Here is a 21480-nt window from a genome sequence, read left to right as displayed (position 1 = left end):
CTCTGAGGTAATTAGAGATAAGTATTCAATGGATGTAAATTAGTTTCTCTCTCTCTCTCTCTCTCTCTCTCTCTCTCTCTCTCTCTCTCTCTCTCTCTCTCTCTCTCTCTCTCTCTCTCTCTCTCTCTCTCTCTCTCTCTCTCTCTCTCTCCTTCCAAAATTGTAATTCTTTAATTAACACACACAAACAAAACACTGCAGAAAACTAAGACTGGGAGCGGGAGGCATCTCTTTTATTTCAGTCATTTATATCACACACACACACACACACACACACACACACACACACACCACGTACTTCTAACCAGGTTCTCCCTTCCCCTTGACGCCCCTCTGCCTCGTCTTTCTCCTTCCCTCCTCCCTTCCTCCGGCAGGTGGAGGTGAAACTCCAGAAAGGGAAACCCGGTGTTCTTGGGCCGCGGCGGCGTCCCGCGGCTACGGGGGCACCTTCCTCGGGTCTTCCCAGACCGCCTCAGCGCGTCAGACGCCCGCGAACACATTAGCATGATTCCACTTGGCCTAAGGACCGCTCCCACGGGACGTAAGGGGATAAAGTAGATCAGTTCGGCTGATTATCTGAATGGATGCTAAACACCCGCTGCAATTATGAAGGCCCGATGCCCCTGATGCCTCGATAGCGTCAAATTGCAAGGTGAACGTTATGTTACGAGGGACGAGGGACGTGCGCGGGCAACCCGCGGCCGAGCTGTGGATCAACTAATTTCTCGCCTGTGCTCGCCGCGACTCCTCTTGGGCAGATTTTCACTTCTCAGACTTATATATTGCATTGGTCAATGTTTATTGTGTATTGAAACGTGTAGCGTAATGACGCCGAGCTGTAGCCAAGCAATTCCACGGTATAGTAGATCTGCGAGACCTCATCCCCGTAATACAGCTTGTCCTCCCAGCACCCCCTCTCTCTCCTCCAGGCCCCTTCCCGGCCGCCGGGCGTGCACGCGCTGGTGTGAGTGTAAACAAGGAAAAAAGGCCACAAGCCAGGCGGGTGTGCACGATGGGAGGCGCCGGACAATTCCTGCATCATCCAAGGGACTCGACGGGCCTCGGAGACGAACTTGAGCACCGCGGCTGAAATCATCACGTTTCGGACGCCTTGGCTCCTTAAAAGAGACCTTCTCGTACCTTTAAAATTTTATTGGACAATAAATAAAGCACCCTTTTCCTCCTCCTTTCTCCAAACCTCCCCTTCCCTTCCTTTCCTTTCCCTTCTCTTATCTTCCTTTTTGCCCTTCCTTTTTCTCTCCCTTCTCTATCCTCCCCTTACCCTCTTTTCCCGCCCTTCCTTCTTTCGTTTCATTCTCTTTCTTTCCATTCCCGTCTCTTCCCTTATCTTCTTTCCCGCTCACATTTTTCATTCTTTCCCTTTCATTCTACCTCATCCCCCTCACATCCCTCCTCCGCCCCCCCCCCCAGCCCCCCGGCATGTCCTCCCCGTGGTGTCCGCCGTCATGTCTTAACCAAAGCGTCTTATACGTTCGAAGACCATAAGATTGCTAACTTTAGGGTCCCTCACCACCTGGCCGACACGGGGGGGGGGGGGGGGAGAGAGAGAGAGAGAGAGAGAGAGAGAGAGAGAGAGAGAGAGAGAGAGAGAATATTATCATTATCATCATCATCACCACCACCACCAATAACAACGACAACGGTGACCATTCCTCCTCCTCCTACTACTACTACTCTTCCTCCTTCTCTTCTTTCTCCTCTTCGTCTTTCTACTCCTCCTCCTCTTCCTCCTATTTTTTCTCTTCTCTTATTCTTTCTCTTCCTCCTGCTCCTTCTATTCTTCCTCCTCCTCTTCTTTCTCCTCTTATCCTTCCTCCTCCTCCTCCTTCTCCTCCTCTTATCCTTCCTCCTCATCCTCATCCTCTTCCTCCTCCTCCAACTACGACGGCAACAAGGCAAATGAAACACACACACACACACACACACACACACACACACACACACACACACACACACACACACACACACACACACACACCTGGGAAGTAATATGTGTCTGTGGAGGTCAGTGTCTCCCCTAGGCGCGCCCCACAACTCAACCCTCGCGCCATAACACAGCCTTCAAGAACCAGACGACCCCTGGAGGAACCCAAAAACGAGGTGAGGAGGGCGGAGGAGGGGAGAGGCAGCGTGAGGGAGGCGAGGGACACGAGAGGGACACCTTGCCTTAATGGTCTGGGAATTGAACGTGCCCAGTACCCATGACAATGAAAACAGAGAAGGCGACAAGGGGACGCTTCAGGCTACGAGAGAACGGACATTTCCCAGAAGGAGGCTGAGGTGTGACTTCGCTTACACACATACTACCATGCCCTCTGCCTCTACCGCTGCCCCGTGCCTTCGTTGACGTCCCCCGAAATAGACGCCTCCCGCACCTACAGGAGAACCGGGGAGAGGAGTTTGGGGAAGCGTCCGAGCTGCAGAATTTGGCGGGTCATATAAGCGGAAGGGGTTGTAGCTGCATACCTGAGCTAGTCACCTTTCGCACCTGCCCTTGACTTCGGGAATGACCGCTGCCTCTATCCTTGCTTTCTATTTTTAAGTGTCCCGGCCGGCGGTGACGGGGTACAGGACGAGGAGGAGGTATAAGAGGAGAGTTAGGCGTCTTCACTACACCTCGGCACCTCAGTAACACACCACAATACCTTCAGCACCTTATTAACACCTCAATACCATCAGCACCATAATACCAAACCTCAGCACCTTATTAGCACACCTCAATACCATCAGCACCTTAATACCAAGCCTCAGCACCTCAGTAACACACATCAATACCACCAGCACCTTAATACCAAACCTCAGCACCTCAGTAACACACCTCAATACGACGCATCATCACTTCAATACCACCTTAATGCCACTGTGGTGTTTAGAGTTGGGTATTGATGTTCTACGGCAAAGGGAAAGAAGGGATAGAAAGGACAGGGTGAGCAGGAGAGTCGAGAATTAGATAAGCTTTGTATTTTGCTGAATTGAAGGAAATTCTCTCTCTCTCTCTCTCTCTCTCTCTCTCTCTCTCTCTCTCTCTCTCTCTCTCTCTCTCTCTCTCTCTCTCTCTCATTATCCTTTCTTCCGTGAACCGTGAATCGAGACATTTTTCGACACCTCTGTACGAAAATTTCCTTGTGCGCGGGCGTGTGTGTGTGTGTGTGTGTGTGTGTGTGTTCAGTAGGGAAGTTTGTTTCTCCATAAAAATAAAAAAGTTGCGGGCAAGACAGGTGTGGAGGAGGAAGGAAGGAGGGAGGAGAGAAAATATACAAAAATAGTGAAGAAAACGAAGGAAAGAAACCAATGACGAGATAGGTGAGAGAAAGAAAAAGGGGAAATGAAAAGGTATCATGGAGGAAGGAAGAGAAGAGGCGAAAAAAACAGAAGAGATATTCACCAAAACAGACGAGGAGGAGGAAAAATGAGAGTAGACAGGCAGGTGTTGTGTGCCTGGGGGAGGGGAGGACCTCAGCACTGCAGCTCCGGCGGGTGAGTCACTGTTACACCAAAGGGCGGGGCGGGGCGGGGCTGGGGGGGAGTGAAGACGGGCGAGGCGGGGTCGGGTAGGGCGGGGCGGGGCGGGGAGGCTGGGTAAGAACGCAAGAATGGCAGTACAGAAGAAGGGTCAAATTACCACCAGGCTCATAAATAATCAAATAAGCTCCTACGAAATCCTTGTCAAATATGTGAACTTGGGCACTTAAATGTTGAAAAATATGACCCTTTGTTTCCAAAGGCCAGAAAAAAGATCAGTCGCGTTCTAATAAGTGTTTAGTTAGGGTCATGGCAGTACAGAAGACGGGTCAAATTACCACCAGGGTCATAAATAATCAAATAATCAAAGCTCCTACGAAATCCTTGTCAATTATGTGAGCTTGGGCACCGAAATGTTAAAGAATATGACCCTTAGCTTACTGTAATTTTATGATACACAGGTGAAAAATAGTGATTAGTGCGGAAAGGTGACAGGAGGGAGTTCAATGTTCCAAGACGCGACCTGTGGCATTCCTTGTAAGTTTATGATGCACAGGTGAAAAAGAGTGACAGTGCGGAAAGGTGACGGGAGGGAGTTCGATGTTCTAAGACGCGACCTGTGGCATCCCCTGTAAGTTTATAATACACAGGTGAAAAATAGTGACAGTGCGGAAAGGTGACGGGAGGGAGTTCGAGGTTCCAAGACGCTACCTGTGGCATTCCTTGTAAGTTTATAATGCACAGGTGAAAAATAGTGATTAGTGCGGAAAGGGACGGGAGTTCGAGGTTCCAAGACGCGACCTGTGGCATCCCTTGTAGTGTCAGTGACGGCCACCGTAGCCAGATTATCGTACTCAGCATAGTGTTTACCGGCTTCTAACGCATAACTATTACCAAAAAACATCATAAGCTAACTATTTTAACTATAACTACAAATTAATCTTGCTATTGGGCATCAGGAAACAGTTTTTGGGTGGGAAATCGGTAAATATTAGAGGCTGACTTGAGTACGACAATTTGGCAACGTTGGTGACGGCCGTGCGGAGTCAGGAGGTGAGCAGGAGGCACGCGGTCAGCTCCAGCAGGAAAGTCGCCGCCGCCACCGTCAGGCCGGTCAGGAGGAGGAAGAACGCCGCCTGATGGGGAAAAACGGAGCGCGAGTAAATATGTTTTTTTTAACGACGTAAGGAATTATAAAGAGTAGGATTAATTCGTGTATATCTATAGTCATGTCATATTCGTTTGATCCAAGTTTGTTGGTTTATATATTGACTGATACTTTCATTTGTTCGTTTGTGCGGAATGAATAACTATGTGACTAAATTGATAAAACTCGCTAAATTCTGCTTGCCTTGTTCTTTAACCTCTGTTCTCTTTTATGTTTGTTTTTCTCTGCAATCTCTCTCTCACTTCTTCATACTGGACTGTACTCTCTCACTTCTTCATACTGGACTGTACCTGTACCTCTCCTTCACTAAAGAAAAAACACTTACCTGCAGGTGTTCCAGCGTGAGGGAGACCATGGCCCCCTCCCTCGACGCCTCGCCCTGGGCCTCGTGGTGAGCTAGTGTCTGAATCTCCTGCTCGGCCCACTGTGTGATGAGTCCAGCCTCCGATATCCACGCCAGCCTGCACGAAGGTAAGAGAGTGGATGTGAGGCGGAAAGTAGGCTGTCAGGGTGATGGGAGGCTCTCCAGGTTATAGTCTTCAAACTATTTTACTGCTACCCAATTTTATATTAAGCATTACCCTCATGACCAATATGCAAACCTTTAGAGATAACTAAGAACTTTGTGGTTGGTATTATAAGACACTCGCTTCTTACATCAGCTATTTCTAAAGGTCAAAGAGGGGGTCAGTCGGGTTCTAATGAGTGTTTCTTCAGGTTCATGGTACAGAAGAAGGCTCACACTACCACCAGGGTCATAAAACTACCCTTGAAAATGCCCACAACTCCTACGAAAGCCTTGTCAAATATATGTGTGTCTCCTGGCGTGTGGTACTTAGTTATCTCTGTGTGAAGAAGTGGGAACCTATGCTTGATGAACGCGCCGAGGTTATGATGTATTAGTCTGAAAACTACTTTGTTCTTATACCACGTGACACATTCATTCAATCCCCGTCATTTTATCGCCTTAATCCGTTGGTCTTCCCTTAGTGAACTCTGCCTTGGGTTATATCAGATTGGTATGCAAACTCGTCTTTACTTTGTTTCTACATATATCACCTGACATGCCCATTAACGTGACATACCCATTCATGCCCATTAACGCGACATACCCATTCATTTATCTTCACTGTCCCTTTAATCCGTTGGTCTTTCCTTCCTTAACTCCGCCCTAGGTTAAGTTTAAATGATATCGAAGCGTCATTACTCTGTTTGTATATCACTTGACATACACATCTTTTTCTTCTCCATGAGTCCGCCGTCATCTTACCTTGCATCCCTCTCCGGCTAGTTTTTCGCTGTTTGAACGGCTTAACTTCAATCGCTTCCCCGCCAGTATGGCCTAAAACACACACACTTACATCTGTTCAAACTTTGGCCTGAAGGGAGCGCCGCTGGTGCAGACGATGCCGTAGCCGTGCGGGTAGAATGTGTCCCGCCCGAAGTGGTACTTGTCGCGGCCCCGCACCGTGGCTCGAATCTTGGCGTTGAGTTCCGAGTTGATCAGGACGAACTTTTCCTGTAACACCTGTGGGGAGAGAAGAAGAGAAGAGAAGAGAAGAGAAGAGAAAAGAAGAGAATTAAAAAGAAAAGAAGAGAGAGAGAGAGAGAGAGAGAGAGAGAGAGAGAGAGAGAGAGAGAGAGAGAGAGAGAGAGAGAGAGAGAGAGAGAGAGAGAGAGAGAGAGAGAGAGAGAGAGAGAGAGAATTAGTGGGACACAGACAGACAGAATTAGTGGGACACAGACAGACAGGAACAGAGAAATGGATAGACTGCATATAAAACGTGTGTATAGATGTTTAAGGTTAACTCTTCTAAATGGTTTTCATATAAGCCCACGTGAAACACTGAGACGCACTATTGGCATATGTTAGATAAAATCACGATTACCACAGTCAGCCTCCCTCGCGTGACACCTCAGAACATACACTATACACTATATAACCAATCGAAGGCTAATTAACACACACACACACACACACACACACACACACACACACACCTTATCAAAGCCGAGTTCTGGGTCTGGCAAGAGGCTGTGCACGGGGTGGAAGAGTTGCCACACCTGTTGGTAGATGCCGCCCTCCGCGTGCTGCAGGAGGAGGAGGAGGAGGAGGTATATGAAGAAGAGGAAGAGGAAGGAAAAAAAGAAGAAGAAGTAGAAGAAGAAAAGTGGAATAAAAAAGGCTGTAGTAGTTCCTCGAGGGTAATACAAAATAAAGAAAAATACTTCCATGTGTCAGTTTGCGTTGCACACACACACACACACACACACACACACACACACACACACACACACACACACACACACACACACACACACACACACACACACACACACACACACACACACACACACACACACACACACACACACACACACACACACACACACCCTGAAGAGGAACTCGGTGCTGGATGCCTTGAGGGTGCCCACTGCGAACCCTCGGGCGGCGGCGGCGGGGAGGTCAGTGAGGGCGTCCACAGGTGGGTTGAAGGAGGGGATGACCAGCACCGCCGTCAGGGTCCCCGAGTACATCGCTGCGGCACAACACCACGCCTCAGCACTTCAGCACCACGCCTCATCACCTCTACCACACAGCACCTCAACACCAGAGCCACAGAAGAGTGTTTAGCCAACATCATCTCAGGCTTCATGTTATTACCAAAAGAGCCTCGCGAAATTCAAACTGAAGCTGATACGATAGTTTTTTTTTTTTTTTTTTGTGTGTGTGTGTGTGTTTGTGCTCTAGGTGTCGTTAGGATCTCGAAGAATTACCTAGAACACAACAAAAAAAACATTGTATCAGCCTCAATCTGAAATTTCCGCGGCTCCTTTGGTAACAGCATGGCACCTGTGATGAAGCCAGCTAAACTCTCCTATTCTGTGGCTCTGCTCAGTACCAAGACCTTGCTCAGTACAAGCGTCAATGAGTCATCCCTTACCGTAGATATTAAAGCAGAAGAAGTACCAGAAGAGGAGCACGAAGCGGAGGGAGGAGGCGCGAGGGTTCAGTCGGTTCGTCTGTACCACGAGGCTACGAAACACGTTGAAGGAGAACACATGCAGGGGAGGAATGCCGCGGGAGCCCACCGAGGCACACGCCATCACCCACGTCACGGGGCCTATGGCTAGTGTGGCCCCCACGATGGACGCCCACACCTGTAAGGAAAGTGATGAGGGTTTTCCTTTTCCGAGTCCTTTTTACTTTTCTGCCTGCCTCTCTCCCCCTTTCCCTCCTCCGTGACCGCTTCTCCCCCACTCACCACCGTCGTGAAGGGCCAGAACACCGCCAGCGATCGGTCCTTCTCCTTGGGGGCGCGGCTCACCAGCGTCAGGGACTCCAGCCAGTACGGCGCGGTGAAGTCCACCACCGTCTCGCGCTGGTCTGGAGGAAACGAGTCCGGCAAGCCCATAACATGTCACGATGTACAAGGGTAGGCGGTGGCTGAACTGGTAGCGTACTGGGCCCACATTCACCGCGTGATGGACGACGCGGGTTCGAATCCCCACGCTACCACCTCGGATTTTTCAGTCACCGCCGAGTGGCTTAAAACTACCCACATGCTGTCCTGAAGACCACCCATCAACCCGGACTCTAGAGGAAGCCGTCCAAGCGAATCAAGAACGAGTTCCGGGGGGCAGCATGAGCCAATGCAAGATGGCACCACTATAAACACTCGCCTGCGCCAGAACGGGCTGGGCCGACCATCAGGCCCCACCGGGAAGTTGCCTACCGGCGCAATAGGCAGCAACGAAAAAAAAAAAAATCAAAAAAGAATATTGGGTTCTATACGAAATCGTGTCGTTTGATATTTTAAAGTATACTACACACTTTTTAGGCCATATACAGATTTTTGAGGATTTTTTGTTGTTTGAGTTTTCATATTTCATATTTACTGTTCGTTGATATGTGAGGAGGAACATTGCCTGCGATGTTTGTTGTTTTGTGTTGTGTTCCGTGATAACCCTCGTTAGTACGGGCGGTGGGGCGTTACCTGTGATGGTGATCTCGCAGATGGCGATGTGAGCCTCGTGCCGCGCCACCAGGCCGATCAGCCCCGTCACGGTGCCGTCAGGCTGCGGGCCCCCCCAGGCACGGTCCGGCGGCATTACCAGCCGGTACCTGCCGGCCAGGGACAGGCTTCATATATATATATATATATATATATATATATATATATATATATATATATATATATATATATATATATATATATATATATATATATATATATATATATATACGACTAAAGTTAACACCTATCACGCCTTCTGCCTACATGGCGGAGGCGGGACTTACGTAAAGTTGAGCTTGGCGGCGAGGGCGTTGAGGATGTTGATGTCGATTCCTGATCGTGGAGCCACGGCGCCGTCCGTGAGGTGAATCAGACCAAGGAAGGGCCAGTTGTCGTTGGCAGCCACCACCAGCCGCCGCCCGCCGAAGTCAGCGTACAGGTGGAGGAGGTCAGGCACCGGGTCGGGCGAGGCCGCGGCACGCACCCACTCCCCCGACGACGGGCGCCACCACCCGGCCTCCACCAGCCTGCGGGAGCGAGACTTAGATTCTCGCTACTTACGCCATACTTAAGCCACGAGGGAGGGAAGTGAGGCGTGGTGTCGTGGGTAATACATGCTAACATGAATGACGCTACGTCAAGAAAATGAAAAGTTTAGCTTGTTCCGGGTGGTTCACTGTGAAGGTGTACATATTTTTTTTGTGTGTGAGGGCAACTGTGAGTCTGTCCACATACAAACGTAGAGAATGAAAAGGACACGGGAGTGAGGTGCGAGGCAAGGGTCGGAGGTGCGGCACTGACCTCACTCTGCCCGCCTCGTCGACTCGGGTGGTCTGCAGCCTGTACACCGCCTCGGACACGCGCGTGATGAGCGTCACCTGGACACGCGAGGCGGCAAGGCGGGGTCAGGACATAATTTAGTTGTGTAAATATAAAGTCAAGACTAATTTATTTACCATATACATATTTCTCTTTTTTTTGGGGGGGAAGGGGGGAGCAAAAGCTTCCGTATATTTCCCCGGTGGTGTTGATAACTAGAACTTTTCATGCACCTGCATACCGTAGAGTTAATCATCTTTCCCCGTTTTTCAGACAACTACGCTTTACTTTTCTTTACATTGTTATCATTCCATAGAATTATGCATATGCCTCCCCTCCTCTCTCTCTCTCACACACACACACACACACACACACACACACACACTCCCTTCTTCCCTCCCCCACAGCTGCCGTGCCTCAGAAAGCCCACCTGTGAGCCCTCCCGCAGCAGAGCCTGGAGGGGGGCGGTGGCAGCGTGGTCCTCCGTCACAACCACGAACCAGCGCAGCGTCGCGGACTCCAGCGCCTTGGCCCGCACCTGTTAGGGCGAGGTGGGTGAGGGATGAGCAAGACGAACACTCGCTACTTGCAAAGCCTTCACCGTCTATAAGTAAGCATGCAACAGAGCAAGATTTCAAGGCTCAAATAAGTGGATGTCTGTTTTTACTTTAAGGAGAGGCAAACCATCAGCAGTATAGACAAGAGAGGGTTACCGTGAAAACAGAAGCAGATTCCAAAAATAAAAAGGGAAGGTTCTTATCGAATGTATGTGATGGCTGAGTTCTTTTATTGATTAGCAGTTTACATTTGAATTGCCTCCTCTACCGCAAAGAAGAAAACTTACCGGGATGTCGCCTTGTTACCTTGATGCGTTTACCTTCTGAAGGGCGTGTTCCCATGCTTACCTGCTGAAAGACCCCACCCCATGTTTACCTGCTGGAAGACATGTTCTCGTGTTTACCTGCTGGAAGACATGACCGTATTTACCTGCTGAAGATATCTCCTCGTGTTTACCTGCTGGAACACGCGCAGCAGGTGGTCGGCGGTGCACAGAACGACAACGTGGCGCACGTCAAGGGGTCTGCGGGGCGAGCGGAGCAGCGCCTCCAGCAGCAGCAGCCGCGGCTGGTAGGTCAGCAGCACGGTGTCGGCCCACGCCTCCCAGCACGCTCTCGCGGCCACGCCCACGCCTGCCGGAGGGATCAGTTTTGTGTTTCATTGAAGGCAAATATTTTGTATGCACTTTTTTGTACATTTTGTTACTATTGTTCGTGAAGTACTATAGTTGATATTTTCTTCATGAAAATTGTTTTCGTTGTGCCAGAATAATTAGTATTGTGTTACTTGGAGATGAAAAACGAAGCTTTAGTGTTTGTTGTGGCAATTTTGTTTTTTGAGGGTCTCAACCGATATTTTATTTATTTAGTTTGTCTTGTTTATCATTCTTAGAGTATCAGTTGGTTCATTCTTCGTGTTTTTAACACTCTTCCTTCAGAATAAAACCACCATGTCCTGCCAGACGGAATAGTTTGCTATTACTTCGAGAGAAATATAAATATCCTTTGTTGCAGTTCTGCCAATTCTCTTTGAGGGGGTCAAGTTTCGTCTTGTTTAAAATTCGTGGATTACCAGATAATGTATTTTTTTCCTTTTATTGGAATTTTCGTCAAGGAAGAAGATAAAAAAGTGCATTCTAAGTACATTCTTGTAGCGCACCTGTGTGGGCGGCGTCAGCCAGGAGGTACACCTGGCGCCCCGAGGACAGGTGCAGGATGAACCTGATGAGGGCGGTCGTGACCGTGGCCGCCTCGGTGCTGCGGAGACAAACACAAACAGCCTGGTTAGTCGCGTCCGCAGCATGACCGTCGCTTAATACCGCCACCCTTAACAGACTGGGGTCAGACCCGCCTTTGCTTCCTCGTAAAAAATGAAGTTTGGCCGTAAATTTTGAGGGTGTAAGCCAAAGCTCATATGAATAGGAGACACTATTGCATACTAATTTGAAGCGAAAGATATAACGAAAAGCATTTGAAACATCGCTTTGTTTATTTCTGAATGGCTAGCGTGCTGGTATGTCAGTGAAAGTCTACGCTTTCAGATTACTTTTCGTTTTTTCGACTTAGTTTCACCTTGTGCTATTTCACAGACTCGGCCCTATGCTGGTGCTGGTTTAGCCAAAAGACTGCATTGAGCTGTTCGGCCTGAGCCCCGGTGACACTACTTAGTCAACGGCGGCAAAACACATTTTTAGTATAATATATCCGCTTGTAGGCAATACTCACGGGAGGGAATGGTTAATGAACCGATGCTCGAGCCGACGAGCCATCTGCTGGAGAGGGGCCACTATTGGATGCTGGCTGCTGCTGCCGCTACTGCTGTCTGTGGGAACCTCCGTGCCCGAGGTTTGTCCTTGGTAGGGGAGAGGAGAGCAAATGGAATAGTTTAGGTGATAGATAATGATATAAACGCAATGACTTGGATTCTTTTCAACATTTAAGTTTTAATGTTCACTCGAGGCTCGTGGCCACCCACAAGGCCTTATGAATGGCCGTGGTGCAAGAAAGAACTGTAAAAAGGGTAAAAAGATAAAAACTAAAATCACATGAATCAATATGTCTTGTAATCTAGTGTAATGGTAGCGCGTATGACCTCTTTCTTAACTACGACTCCACCCACCACCTCGTACTAAGGCTTTTCACCTAGCAGACAAGTTCATCCTGGGATTGCCTGTTGTCACAAATGCCCAGAAAATGTCAGGAAGGTCACACAGTAAGGATAAGACATTTTCAGAGCCACCATCGCATTGCCAGCCCTGCCCCAGCCCCCAGGAAGCCTAACAATGAGATGCATCCTGTTCGGCGCCTGATGTCCATCGATCACGGAGTTCCTTTTCCAAGCAATTGCACGCCCACCTTTTCATAACTTACCCGGCACCGGCAGCAGCAGCAGTACAAGAATGAGGAGGAAGAACAACATCTGACGAGCGCCACTTCCATTCGTGATCCACATGCTTGCCTGGAATAGCAAAGAACCCATTTATTATCTTTTCCACGGACCACATTAAAATCCCCACCTCCACCTTCACCGCCGCCGCCGCTGCTACCCGCCACAGTCTTTTGCTGCCACTCACTCCAGTCCATTACATCAGAAAGAGAAGGATTAACAGGGACAGTATCCTTCGATCGTTCAATAATTTGGGCGTGGAGTTGCGAGAAGTGTGAAAGAATAATACTGAATGACATCATAAAGAGTTCCGGCGTGTGTACATTTGCCAGAGATTACAACACGGCATACAAACCTGAGTGGAGTGTGTGCAGTAACCACCAATTACATATATTACTGGCAAACCTTAGTGAAGTACATGTAAACACTACTACTACTACTACTACTACGAATTATGCATAGATCAACAAAGGTAGAGTTCATCCGTCCGCAGGGCCATCAGGGTTAGGTTAGTCATGCTGCCCTCAGTCACGCGTCTCGCCCTTTGATTACTTTCACTAACACACCGCCAGGTATCGACGCCCTGCCAGCCCCCTTCTTCTTTAATTCTGCATAAGCTAATCAATGTGGACTTTTATATATGTCGCACCTGAGCTTCGCCTTGGCCTCGCTCTGTGCCATAGTGTATCACTCGAATTGAAGAGCATATTCGCGGTGTGCTAGTAATATTTCAAATGATGATGGTCCAACTTTTTTAAACTCTGGACTATGCCTGGCCGAAAAGAGCCATTTATTATCACCACCTCTGGATAATAATGTTAAGTATTAATAACGTGTGTTGATGTATACAAAGATACCTGACACGCCATATAAATTAGCATTCCACTCAGGGTTTGCAGTGGCGGTGTTCGTGAAGCTTCATTGGCAGCCTCGATTTCCCCACCCAAAACCTAACGCCTGGTCGAGGGGCACGCAAACAAAATTCACCACTTCACTGATGGCAAGCATAAAGAATTGCCATGGACAATCCTGCACCGCTTAGCCGTTTACTTTTAGGAGAGCATCGTCAACCACCTCTATCCCACCCTTTCCCTCCCCTCATTCACTACGAGTACATCACCTGTTTTGTCCATCCTAAGCTCCCACAACACGAACTGAACCACGCTTCATAAGAGACCAAAACATTCGAACGAACGTCATTCTCATCCTCCCTTCCCAGACTGATCATTCCTCTCAGTCTGTTGACGTAACTCTAGTCCTTTCCATCAGCGTCTGGTTCCCTAGTCGATAAAGTAAGGACGCTGCTGATTGCCTGCTGGAGGGCGGATTGTCTGACCTCTCCATCGCATAACACAATTACATAAGTTCTGAAAGTTTTCACATTGCTTTGCTTGACTCGTCTTTTACACAAGATGGTCAAATTTTCGGCATCATTAGATTAAGCAGTGATTGTAAAACTTAAGTGAATGGACTATAGTACCACCAAGATGAGTCCTGTTGGTGTAATATAAAAAAGGTAAATTTTAATAATCATTTGACAGGACAACGAAATAATGATGGGGAACGAAAAATTTGAGAGTAGTGGAATTAACATACAAAGAAAAACATTGGTGCAAACCCAGCACATTGAAAAAATATCAGAAAGAGAATTGGAAAGGGCTGGAACGCTTCTGATTAACATAATGTAATGAATAGCAATCTGCCACACTCTCCTTGAAATGAAAGATGCACAATCAGTGTATCTTGCCATTCCTAACATACGGTTCGGAAACGTGCTCTCAGAAGAGATGTAGAGTGAAAGCTAAGAAGCGTACAAAGAAGACAAAAATTATTGGGTATAACATGCAGACATGAAGCGAGCATCATAACTATTAAAATAGTCGAAGATTAAAAATATTTTAGTGACAATTAAGAACAAGAAATGAAATCGGGCATTTCATGTGCCTAGACCTGACCACAGATGGGTAACCAGAGTAAGAGAGTAGCAGTTGGGGCAGACAGAAGCGGAGGTGAAATTGTAACGTTTGTCGGAGCAGGATGGAGTACACTAACATCAGACGGTGGTGGAGAGCGTTGGAAAAATGCCTTTGGCCTGCAGGGGAACAGTAAAAGTTGAAGATGATAATGAGGAGGAGGAGGAAATATGTGTCCCTCATCTTCTAGGAAACTTATAAGCCTTACTTCTCAGCCCTCAGTCGTCAGCAGCAAGTCGTCAGTCACCCTACACGCTCGAAGTGTCTGAGGTGACTCGTCTGCTCTAGCTTCTATATGAAAGTCACGTGACGTCACACAGCATGGCGCCCTGTCAATAATGAGAGGAGTGCATGGTGGCTGAGCGGTGCCTACGCTGGTCACCGCGGCCTGCCAGATGGGGCGGGAGGGGGGGGTGGGGGGCTATTGTGGCACTGTTTACTCCCCCCCCCCGACCCCACACACATAACTTTCGCTGTAGTCAAAGTGCTGAAACAACACTTGAAAGGAAAAAATGTAGCCTCTTTACCACTTTACTGCCTGGACAACATGGAGTAAAATCGGTAATTTACAGCGCTTCTCTCCGCCTCGATACACGCGTTGGCGTGAAGGATGGGGGCCATATTCTTGACGTGTGTGCTTGCCTACAGCCCCGCCAGTGTTTGCCCAGCGCCTCGACACGGCTCAGCGGCCTCGTAAGTCACTGTCCAACGCTACGTTACCCGGAAACCAGGGCTGTGGGCTTGTACTTGCAGCGTTCGGGTTATTGGTCTCACAAAGACAAATACTTACTCGGGATCAAGGTATTTTCCTTTTTAAATTTGCACATGGTGTAACGTCTTGGTGACTCCTGTGATGGCCAAGTATTTCCGCCTCTTTTGTAGCGTACATTAACTCCCATTTGTTTCCATAGAAAAGGCCTACGGTGGTCTGCGGGGCACCGCTTGGGCTCCTACTCGAAATGACCGGAATTCGTTCCCTTCCTGTGCATCCCCTCAGCCCCAGCCTCACTTTATTTAACGTTGTTTTTTATCGATTGTACCGCTGACTTTCGTGGTTGAATTATGACTGGAGGAAGGTTTCTTTTCAGGCTTGATATTTGTGAAATTAATCTCTCTCTCTCTCTCTCTCTCTCTCTCTCTCTCTCTCTCTCTCTCTCTCTCTCTCTCTCTCTCTCTCTCTCTCTCTCTAAGTCTGGGGGTTGGAGGTCCATCTTTTTGTAATCATACATACCCACACACCGACAACGACGAAACCATCATTACCGGCCGCGTTGGCAGCTTGATATCACTTTAAGGGTTAAGAAAAACTGCAAATTGATAAGACAAAAGTAGACGACAGAAGAGGTAATTAGAATCAAGAAATGACAATGGTCAGAACATATATATGATGGAGAGAGGACAACAGATGGACAGTAAGAGTAAAGGACTGGATATAAAAGCTGATATAAAGCGAGAGAAAAAACCCACTTACTACACCGAACTCGCTAACATTTCATAGTTAATAAGGCTGAGGGACGCCGAGGCAAAATGTTGCAAATGCTGCGACTCGGAATGCGGTGAGGCGGGCGTTATTAAGGTCGGCGGGATAAGTAATGCAAGAACGGCCCGTGCTCGGTGCTGCAGCTTTTCCTGCATTCCGCTGATTGCAATATTGCATGTAGAGCATGTGAAGCCGTCAAGCAAGCACACACACACACACACACACACACACACACACACACACACACACACACACACACACACACACACACACAGACACACACACACACACACACACTCCGCAGTAACCTAAACCTAAGATTTTATTTTATTTTATTTTATTTTATTTATTTTTTTTTTTTTTTAATGGTGAGGTGGAGGTAAAACGTAAAGTTTGGGGCAAACGCTATAGCTGCAGAGACACGCCAGTCCTCGTCGACAGACCGCCTTGGTCGGCTAGGCCAAGGTCTAAATATATAATTATATAATTATAAGGTATCAATTAGTTAAGCGTTATGTATCTCCGATCTCGTTCGTTTTTTTTTTTTTTTTTTTTTTACCGCTGGGCGGAATAAAACATTATTATTATTATTATTATTATTATTATTATTATTATTATTATTATTATTATTATTATTATTATATGAAAGGAAAAGATAGGTGTTGGGACTGTGCAGAAGAGCAGAGTGGAGGAAAGGACCTACGGAAGGCGACGCCTCAACGGACTATTTGAAATGGTTTGACTATAGTTTCCTGGGTTGTTGTAGAGATTTACATAGATTTACATAGAAAATCAGACCACACAGACCCCATGGTCCAGACTTGGTGGTCTGTCCTTAAACCTAAGTGATTTTACATTAATCAGAAGACTCCAAAACGTTGCATTTCTACTCTAGTTGATATTAAGTTGAAGGAAGTGACGGTCGAGCTTATTTTTGAAGGAGTCAATCGTGTTACACTGGACCACTGACGGTGGAAGCTTATTCCATTCTCGCACTACTACGTTGGTGAAGAAAAATTTGGTGCAGTCTGAATTTACTTGTCTACATCTGAGTTTTACGCCATTGTTCCTCGTGCGCAAAGTGTCATCGATCATAAACAATGTTGATCTGTCTACATTCGTGAAACCATTAAGTATTTTAAAACATTCGATCAGTTTTCCTCGGAGGCGACGTTTCTCAAGAGAGAACATGTTAAGGGTAGAAAGCCTTTCTTCGTAGGATTTGTTGCGCAAGGAAGGGATCATTTTCGTTGCCCGTCGCTGAACACCTTCTAATTTAGCAATATCCTTTGCATGGTGGGGAGACCAAAACTGTACCGCATACTCCAAGTGGGGTCTGACTAAACTGTTGTAGAGCGGGAGTATTACATCTTTATTCTTGAATACAAAGTTTCTTTTAATGAAGCCCAACATTCTGTTCGCTTTATTTGCTGCATCGATGCATTGCTGTGAGAATTTGAGGTTTGACGCGATTTTGACCCCAAGTCTTTGACGCATTGAACGCTTTTGAGTTTAACGCCGCGCATTTCGTATTCGAACTTCTTATTCCTCGTTCCAACTTGAAGGACCTGGCACTTGTCTACGTTAAAGGGCATCTCCCATCTATCCGACCAAGCTGAAATTTTGTGCAAATCCTCTTGGAGGCTTTGCCTGTCTTCGTCAGTGAGAACCGAGTTGCCAATCTTTGTGTCGTCTGCAAATTTACTAATGCGGTTATTGAGTCCAACATCCACGTCGTTGATGTAAATAATGAAGAGCACTGGGCCAAGGACCGAGCCCTGAGGGACGCCACTAGTGACAGGCGCCCACTCTGAGTTAAATCCGTCAATCACTACTCTTTGTTGCCTGTTGCTCAACCAATTCGCGATCCATTGGTTTACTTGACCGTCAATACCTATTTGCTTTAATTTGTAAAGTAATTTATGATGCGGACTTTATCAAACGCTTTCTGAAATCAAGATAGACTACGTCCAGTGATTTGGTTACGTCATAAACAGTGAAGAGGTCGTTATAAAAGGTTAATAGGTTTGATAGGCAGGATCTTTTGTTTCGGAAGCCATGTTGTGAGTCCCCAATCAATGAGTGGCTTTCAAGGTAATTCACAATTTTGTCTCTAATTATGCCCTCAAGTAGCTTACCTACAACCGAAGTTAGACTAATGGTCCTGTAATTACCTGGTGCTTTTTTGTCTCCTTTCTTGAAAATCGGTGTCACGTTAGCCTTTTTCCAATCTGAAGGGACGATGCCTTGTCGCAAGGACATATTGAATACGGTTGTGAGGGAGGAGAGTATTTCGCTCTTTGTTTCTTTCAGCAGAGTTGGATATACTTTGTCAGGTCCAGGACTTTTATTTGTTTTAAGTGAATGGAGAGCTTTAAGGACTTCATCGGTTGTTATTTCAAAATTAGGCAATGCATGCTCGAGATTTACAATAGTACTGGTGTTGGTGGTAGCGAGAGGAAGACTGTTAGTATTAAACACCGAGGAAAAGTAATTGTTTAAGAGGTTTGCAATGTGTTGGCTGTCAGTCACTAGTGCACCGTCGCTGTTTGTTAAAGGTCCAATACCACTTTTGATCGCCTTTCTGTTGTTTATGTAACTGAAGAAAGATTTCGGATTATTTCACAGTTGGCTGCAATATTTTCTTCGTATCTACGCTTTGCCTGACCTACTAGTCTTTTTACTCGTCGCCTGGCATCATTATAAAGTCTAATGTTTTCGGGCGTGCTTTGTTCTTTCTTTAACCTGTAAAACAATTTTCTCTCATTGACTGAATGTTTAATTTCGCTATTAAACCACGGTGGGCTTTTATTAGTGTTAATTCGCTTCTCGCACATGGGGACGAATGTGTTCTGCTGAGTGAGTAAGTGATTTTTAAGGCTTAGCCAGGCTTCCTCTACGTTGCCGTCATCTGATAGTTGTATTTCTGTTAGTTTTTGTCGGATTTCTACGAAGTTAGCTCTTTTGAAATTGGGCACCTTTACTTTATTTTCAGTCACTGATGATTGAGCTTTAATGTCGACGCGCACTAATTTATGATCGCAAGAACCGAGGTGTTCTCCTACCGTGACACTACTGATTAGGTTATCTTGGGTCGTTATAACAAGGTCGAGTATATTATTTTGTCGAGTTGGCTCAGAAACCATTTGGCTTAGATAATTTTCTTCTAGAAATTCGATCATTCTATGTGACTCGCCTTCTGTACCTGACAGTGTCGCCCAGTCGATATGGGGGAGGTTAAAGTCTCCTAATATCAGTGAGTCGCTGTTATTAAGTGACTGCCTTAAGACGCTGTACATTTCAAGGTCGTCATCGAGTGATTGCCCGGGAGGTCTGTAGGTGACAGATATATTTAAGTTGACTTTTGCAATGTTTACTCGCACGCACAAATGTTCAACGTTACTGTTTCCCGGTGTTTTGTCAGTGGGTTGCAAATAGCTTTTGACATAAAGGGCGACGCCACCGCCTCTACGGTTTACACGATCTTTGTTGAAGAGTCTGTAGCCATCTATGTTGTATTCGGAACTTAAATCAATATTTGTGGTGTCGATAAATGTTTCGGTTATAGCAATTATGTCAAAATTTTCTGTTAAAGCAAGACATCTCAGTTCATCAAATTTGTTTCTTAGGCTACGCGCATTGAAACTAAGGATTTTTAAGTTATCTAGAGGCTTAGTAATAGAAGTGGTGGTACTTGCGGGATCACGGTTACGGGTTTGTTGCGATGCACGGCGTCTATTTACACGGGTGGGGTGGGGGGACGTGGCCGTGACTTGTTTTTTGTTCGGATGACACGCACTGCTTCGTTGAGGAGCCTTCCGAGTCTGGCTGCCCCGATGGGAGAAAGGTGCAATCCGTCCCTGTGAAAGAGCTCATTTTGTCCATAGAAATTGTCCCATGTGTTGAGGAACTCCACGTCAATTGAGGAACTCCACGTGGATAAGTCTCCCTTGAATCAGCCATGAGGGGGGCGCCTCGTGACTAGAGTTCCCAGGGTTGCTGTAGAGATGAGGTGGATGAGTCTCCCTTGAATCACCCGTGGGGGGGCCGCCTCGTGACTAGAGTTCCCAGGGTTGCTGTAGAGATGAGGTGGATGAGTCTCCCTTGAATCACCCGTGGGGGGGGCGCGTCGTGACTAGAGTGCCCAGGGGTGGTGTAGATGAGGTGGACGAGTCTCCCGTGAATCATCCGTGGGGGGGCCGCCTCGTGACTAGAGTTCCCAGGGTTGCTGTAGAGATGAGGTGGATGAGTCTCCCTTGAATCACCCGTGGGGGGGGGGGCCGCCTCGTGACTAGAGTTCCCAGGGTTGCTGTAGAGATGAGGTGGATGAGTCTCCCTTGAATCACCCGTGGGCGCCTCGTGACTATAGTTTCCAGGGTTGCTGTAGAGATGAGGTGGATGAGTCTCACTTGTATCACCCGTGGGCGCCTCGTGACTAGAGTTTCCAGGGTTGCTGTAGAGATGAGGTGCATGAGTCTCCCTTGAATCACCCGTGGGCGCCTCGTGACTAGAGTTTCCAGGGTTGCTGTAGAGATGAGGTGCATGAGTTTCCCTTGAATCACCCGTGGGCGCCTCGTGACTAGAGTTAACAGGGTTGCTGTAGAGATGAGGTGGATGAGTCTCCCTTGAATCACCCGTGGGCGCCTCGTGACTATAGTTTCCAGGGTTGCTGTAGAGATGAGGTGGATGAGTCTCCCTTGAATCAGCCGTGGGCGCCTCGTGACTATAGTTCCCAGGGTTGCTGTAGAGATGAGGTGCATGAGTCTCCCTTGAATCACCCGTGGGCGCCTCGTGACTAGAGTTTCCAGGGTTGCTGTAGAGATGAGGTGCATGAGTCTCCCTTGAATCACCCGTGGGCGCCTCGTGACTAGAGTTTCCAGGGTTGCTGTAGAGATGAGGTGCATGAGTCTCCCTTGAATCAGCCGTGGAGGGGCGCCTCGTTCTCCCTCACAGCTGTCAACACCACGCTCGCGCCGGGCACCCTGAAACGAGGCGAGAAAAATAACTAAAACGATACATAGGAAGGAAGATGGAGGCGTAAAGACCCAAGAGGCGGTACAAAGGCTTGCGGCGGTGCAGTGCATAAAGAACAGCAACACTCCCACCTCTGCGACTGTGGTGAATAGGCAGGTGAGTATGCGGGTGTGTGAGGTATACTGCGGGTCAGGCTCACCCCCGCCACACACTGCTGGGGACTGGGGTTCAGTATTGGAATTAGGGAGGTTGTTTATTTATCAAGGGAGGTTTGAAGGTTGGTAGAGGACATATATATATAATGTACGTATGTATAATATGCCTTTTCGCTACCTTTACCACTTTTTCTTTACTTTTAAGTTTTTCCACCCTCATATTATGGTTAAGGGGCATCGTATTTTGGAGGCGTAGTGAATCTCCACAATTACCCATATATGACAACAAAAGAGCTGCTGGATTTCTTACCTGGATGAGCACACGCCCCATCCAATATATAACTGAATGATATCTCCAATCAAAACTGCACCTGATGAATTTTCATGAAGATGGTCAGATGGTTGGCTAATATGACATCATGACATGCTGCGCTGTTGGTTGTTGTCACTGGCGGTCAGCATTCTG

The 21480-nt window shown here is 47.4% G+C and overlaps 3 protein-coding genes across 5 annotated transcripts in view; 1 reads left to right on the top strand and 2 right to left on the bottom strand.

Annotated features, from left to right (window-relative positions):
- Window positions 1-4270: 4270 nt before the first annotated feature.
- LOC127004609 (ionotropic receptor 93a-like) lies at window positions 4271-8059 on the bottom strand. 2 transcript variants are annotated; one of them, XM_050872617.1, is made up of 6 exons: window positions 7597-8050; window positions 7046-7191; window positions 6653-6742; window positions 6013-6179; window positions 4977-5112; window positions 4271-4619 (listed from the first exon to the last, which is right to left on the bottom strand). In XM_050872617.1, exons 1-6 carry the CDS (start codon window positions 7757-7759, stop codon window positions 4530-4532), a joined length of 792 nt encoding a protein of 263 aa, XP_050728574.1. In that variant the 5' UTR covers window positions 7760-8050; the 3' UTR covers window positions 4271-4529. The 2 variants fall into 2 exon arrangements, with proteins under 2 accessions (XP_050728574.1, XP_050728575.1); XM_050872618.1 differs by lacking the exon at window positions 6653-6742 and having other exon boundaries at window positions 7597-8059.
- Window positions 4983-21480, top strand: part of LOC127004607 (tectonic-like complex member MKS1) — a 26547-nt gene continuing 10049 nt past the window's right edge. The window contains exon 1 of one of the 2 annotated variants that reach the window (XM_050872613.1): window positions 4983-5122. The gene's annotated coding sequence lies outside the window, so the exon portion shown is untranslated. Of the gene's footprint in view, window positions 5123-20872; window positions 21016-21480 lie in introns of those variants that run through there. The other variant, XM_050872612.1, reaches the window with a different exon arrangement.
- Window positions 19918-21345, bottom strand: LOC127004708 (uncharacterized). The gene is made up of 3 exons (XM_050872800.1): window positions 21325-21345; window positions 20991-20998; window positions 19918-20770 (listed from the first exon to the last, which is right to left on the bottom strand). Exons 1-3 carry the CDS (start codon window positions 21343-21345, stop codon window positions 19918-19920), a joined length of 882 nt encoding a protein of 293 aa, XP_050728757.1.

This window comes from Eriocheir sinensis, chromosome 28 (genome assembly GCF_024679095.1).
Source record: "Eriocheir sinensis breed Jianghai 21 chromosome 28, ASM2467909v1, whole genome shotgun sequence".
Lineage (NCBI taxonomy): Eukaryota > Metazoa > Arthropoda > Malacostraca > Decapoda > Varunidae > Eriocheir > Eriocheir sinensis.
This window is presented reverse-complemented; position numbering and strand designations above follow the sequence as displayed.

Excerpts from the sequence above, each read along its gene's own strand:
- LOC127004609 (XM_050872617.1), bottom strand. The coding sequence starts at position 7,759 with ATGGCGTGTGCCTCGGTGGGCTCCCGCGGCATTCCTCCCCTGCATGTG. Across the intron at positions 6,743-7,045 it reads GCACCGAGTTCCTCTTCAGG|CACGCGGAGGGCGGCATCTA; the intron begins GTGTGTGTGTGT and ends CTCCTCCTGCAG. Across the intron at positions 5,113-6,012 it reads AGGCCAAAGTTTGAACAGAT|GCTGGCGTGGATATCGGAGG; the intron begins GTAAGTGTGTGT and ends ACCTTCGTGCAG.
- LOC127004708 (XM_050872800.1), bottom strand. The coding sequence starts at position 21,345 with ATGGGGCGTGTGCTCATCCAG.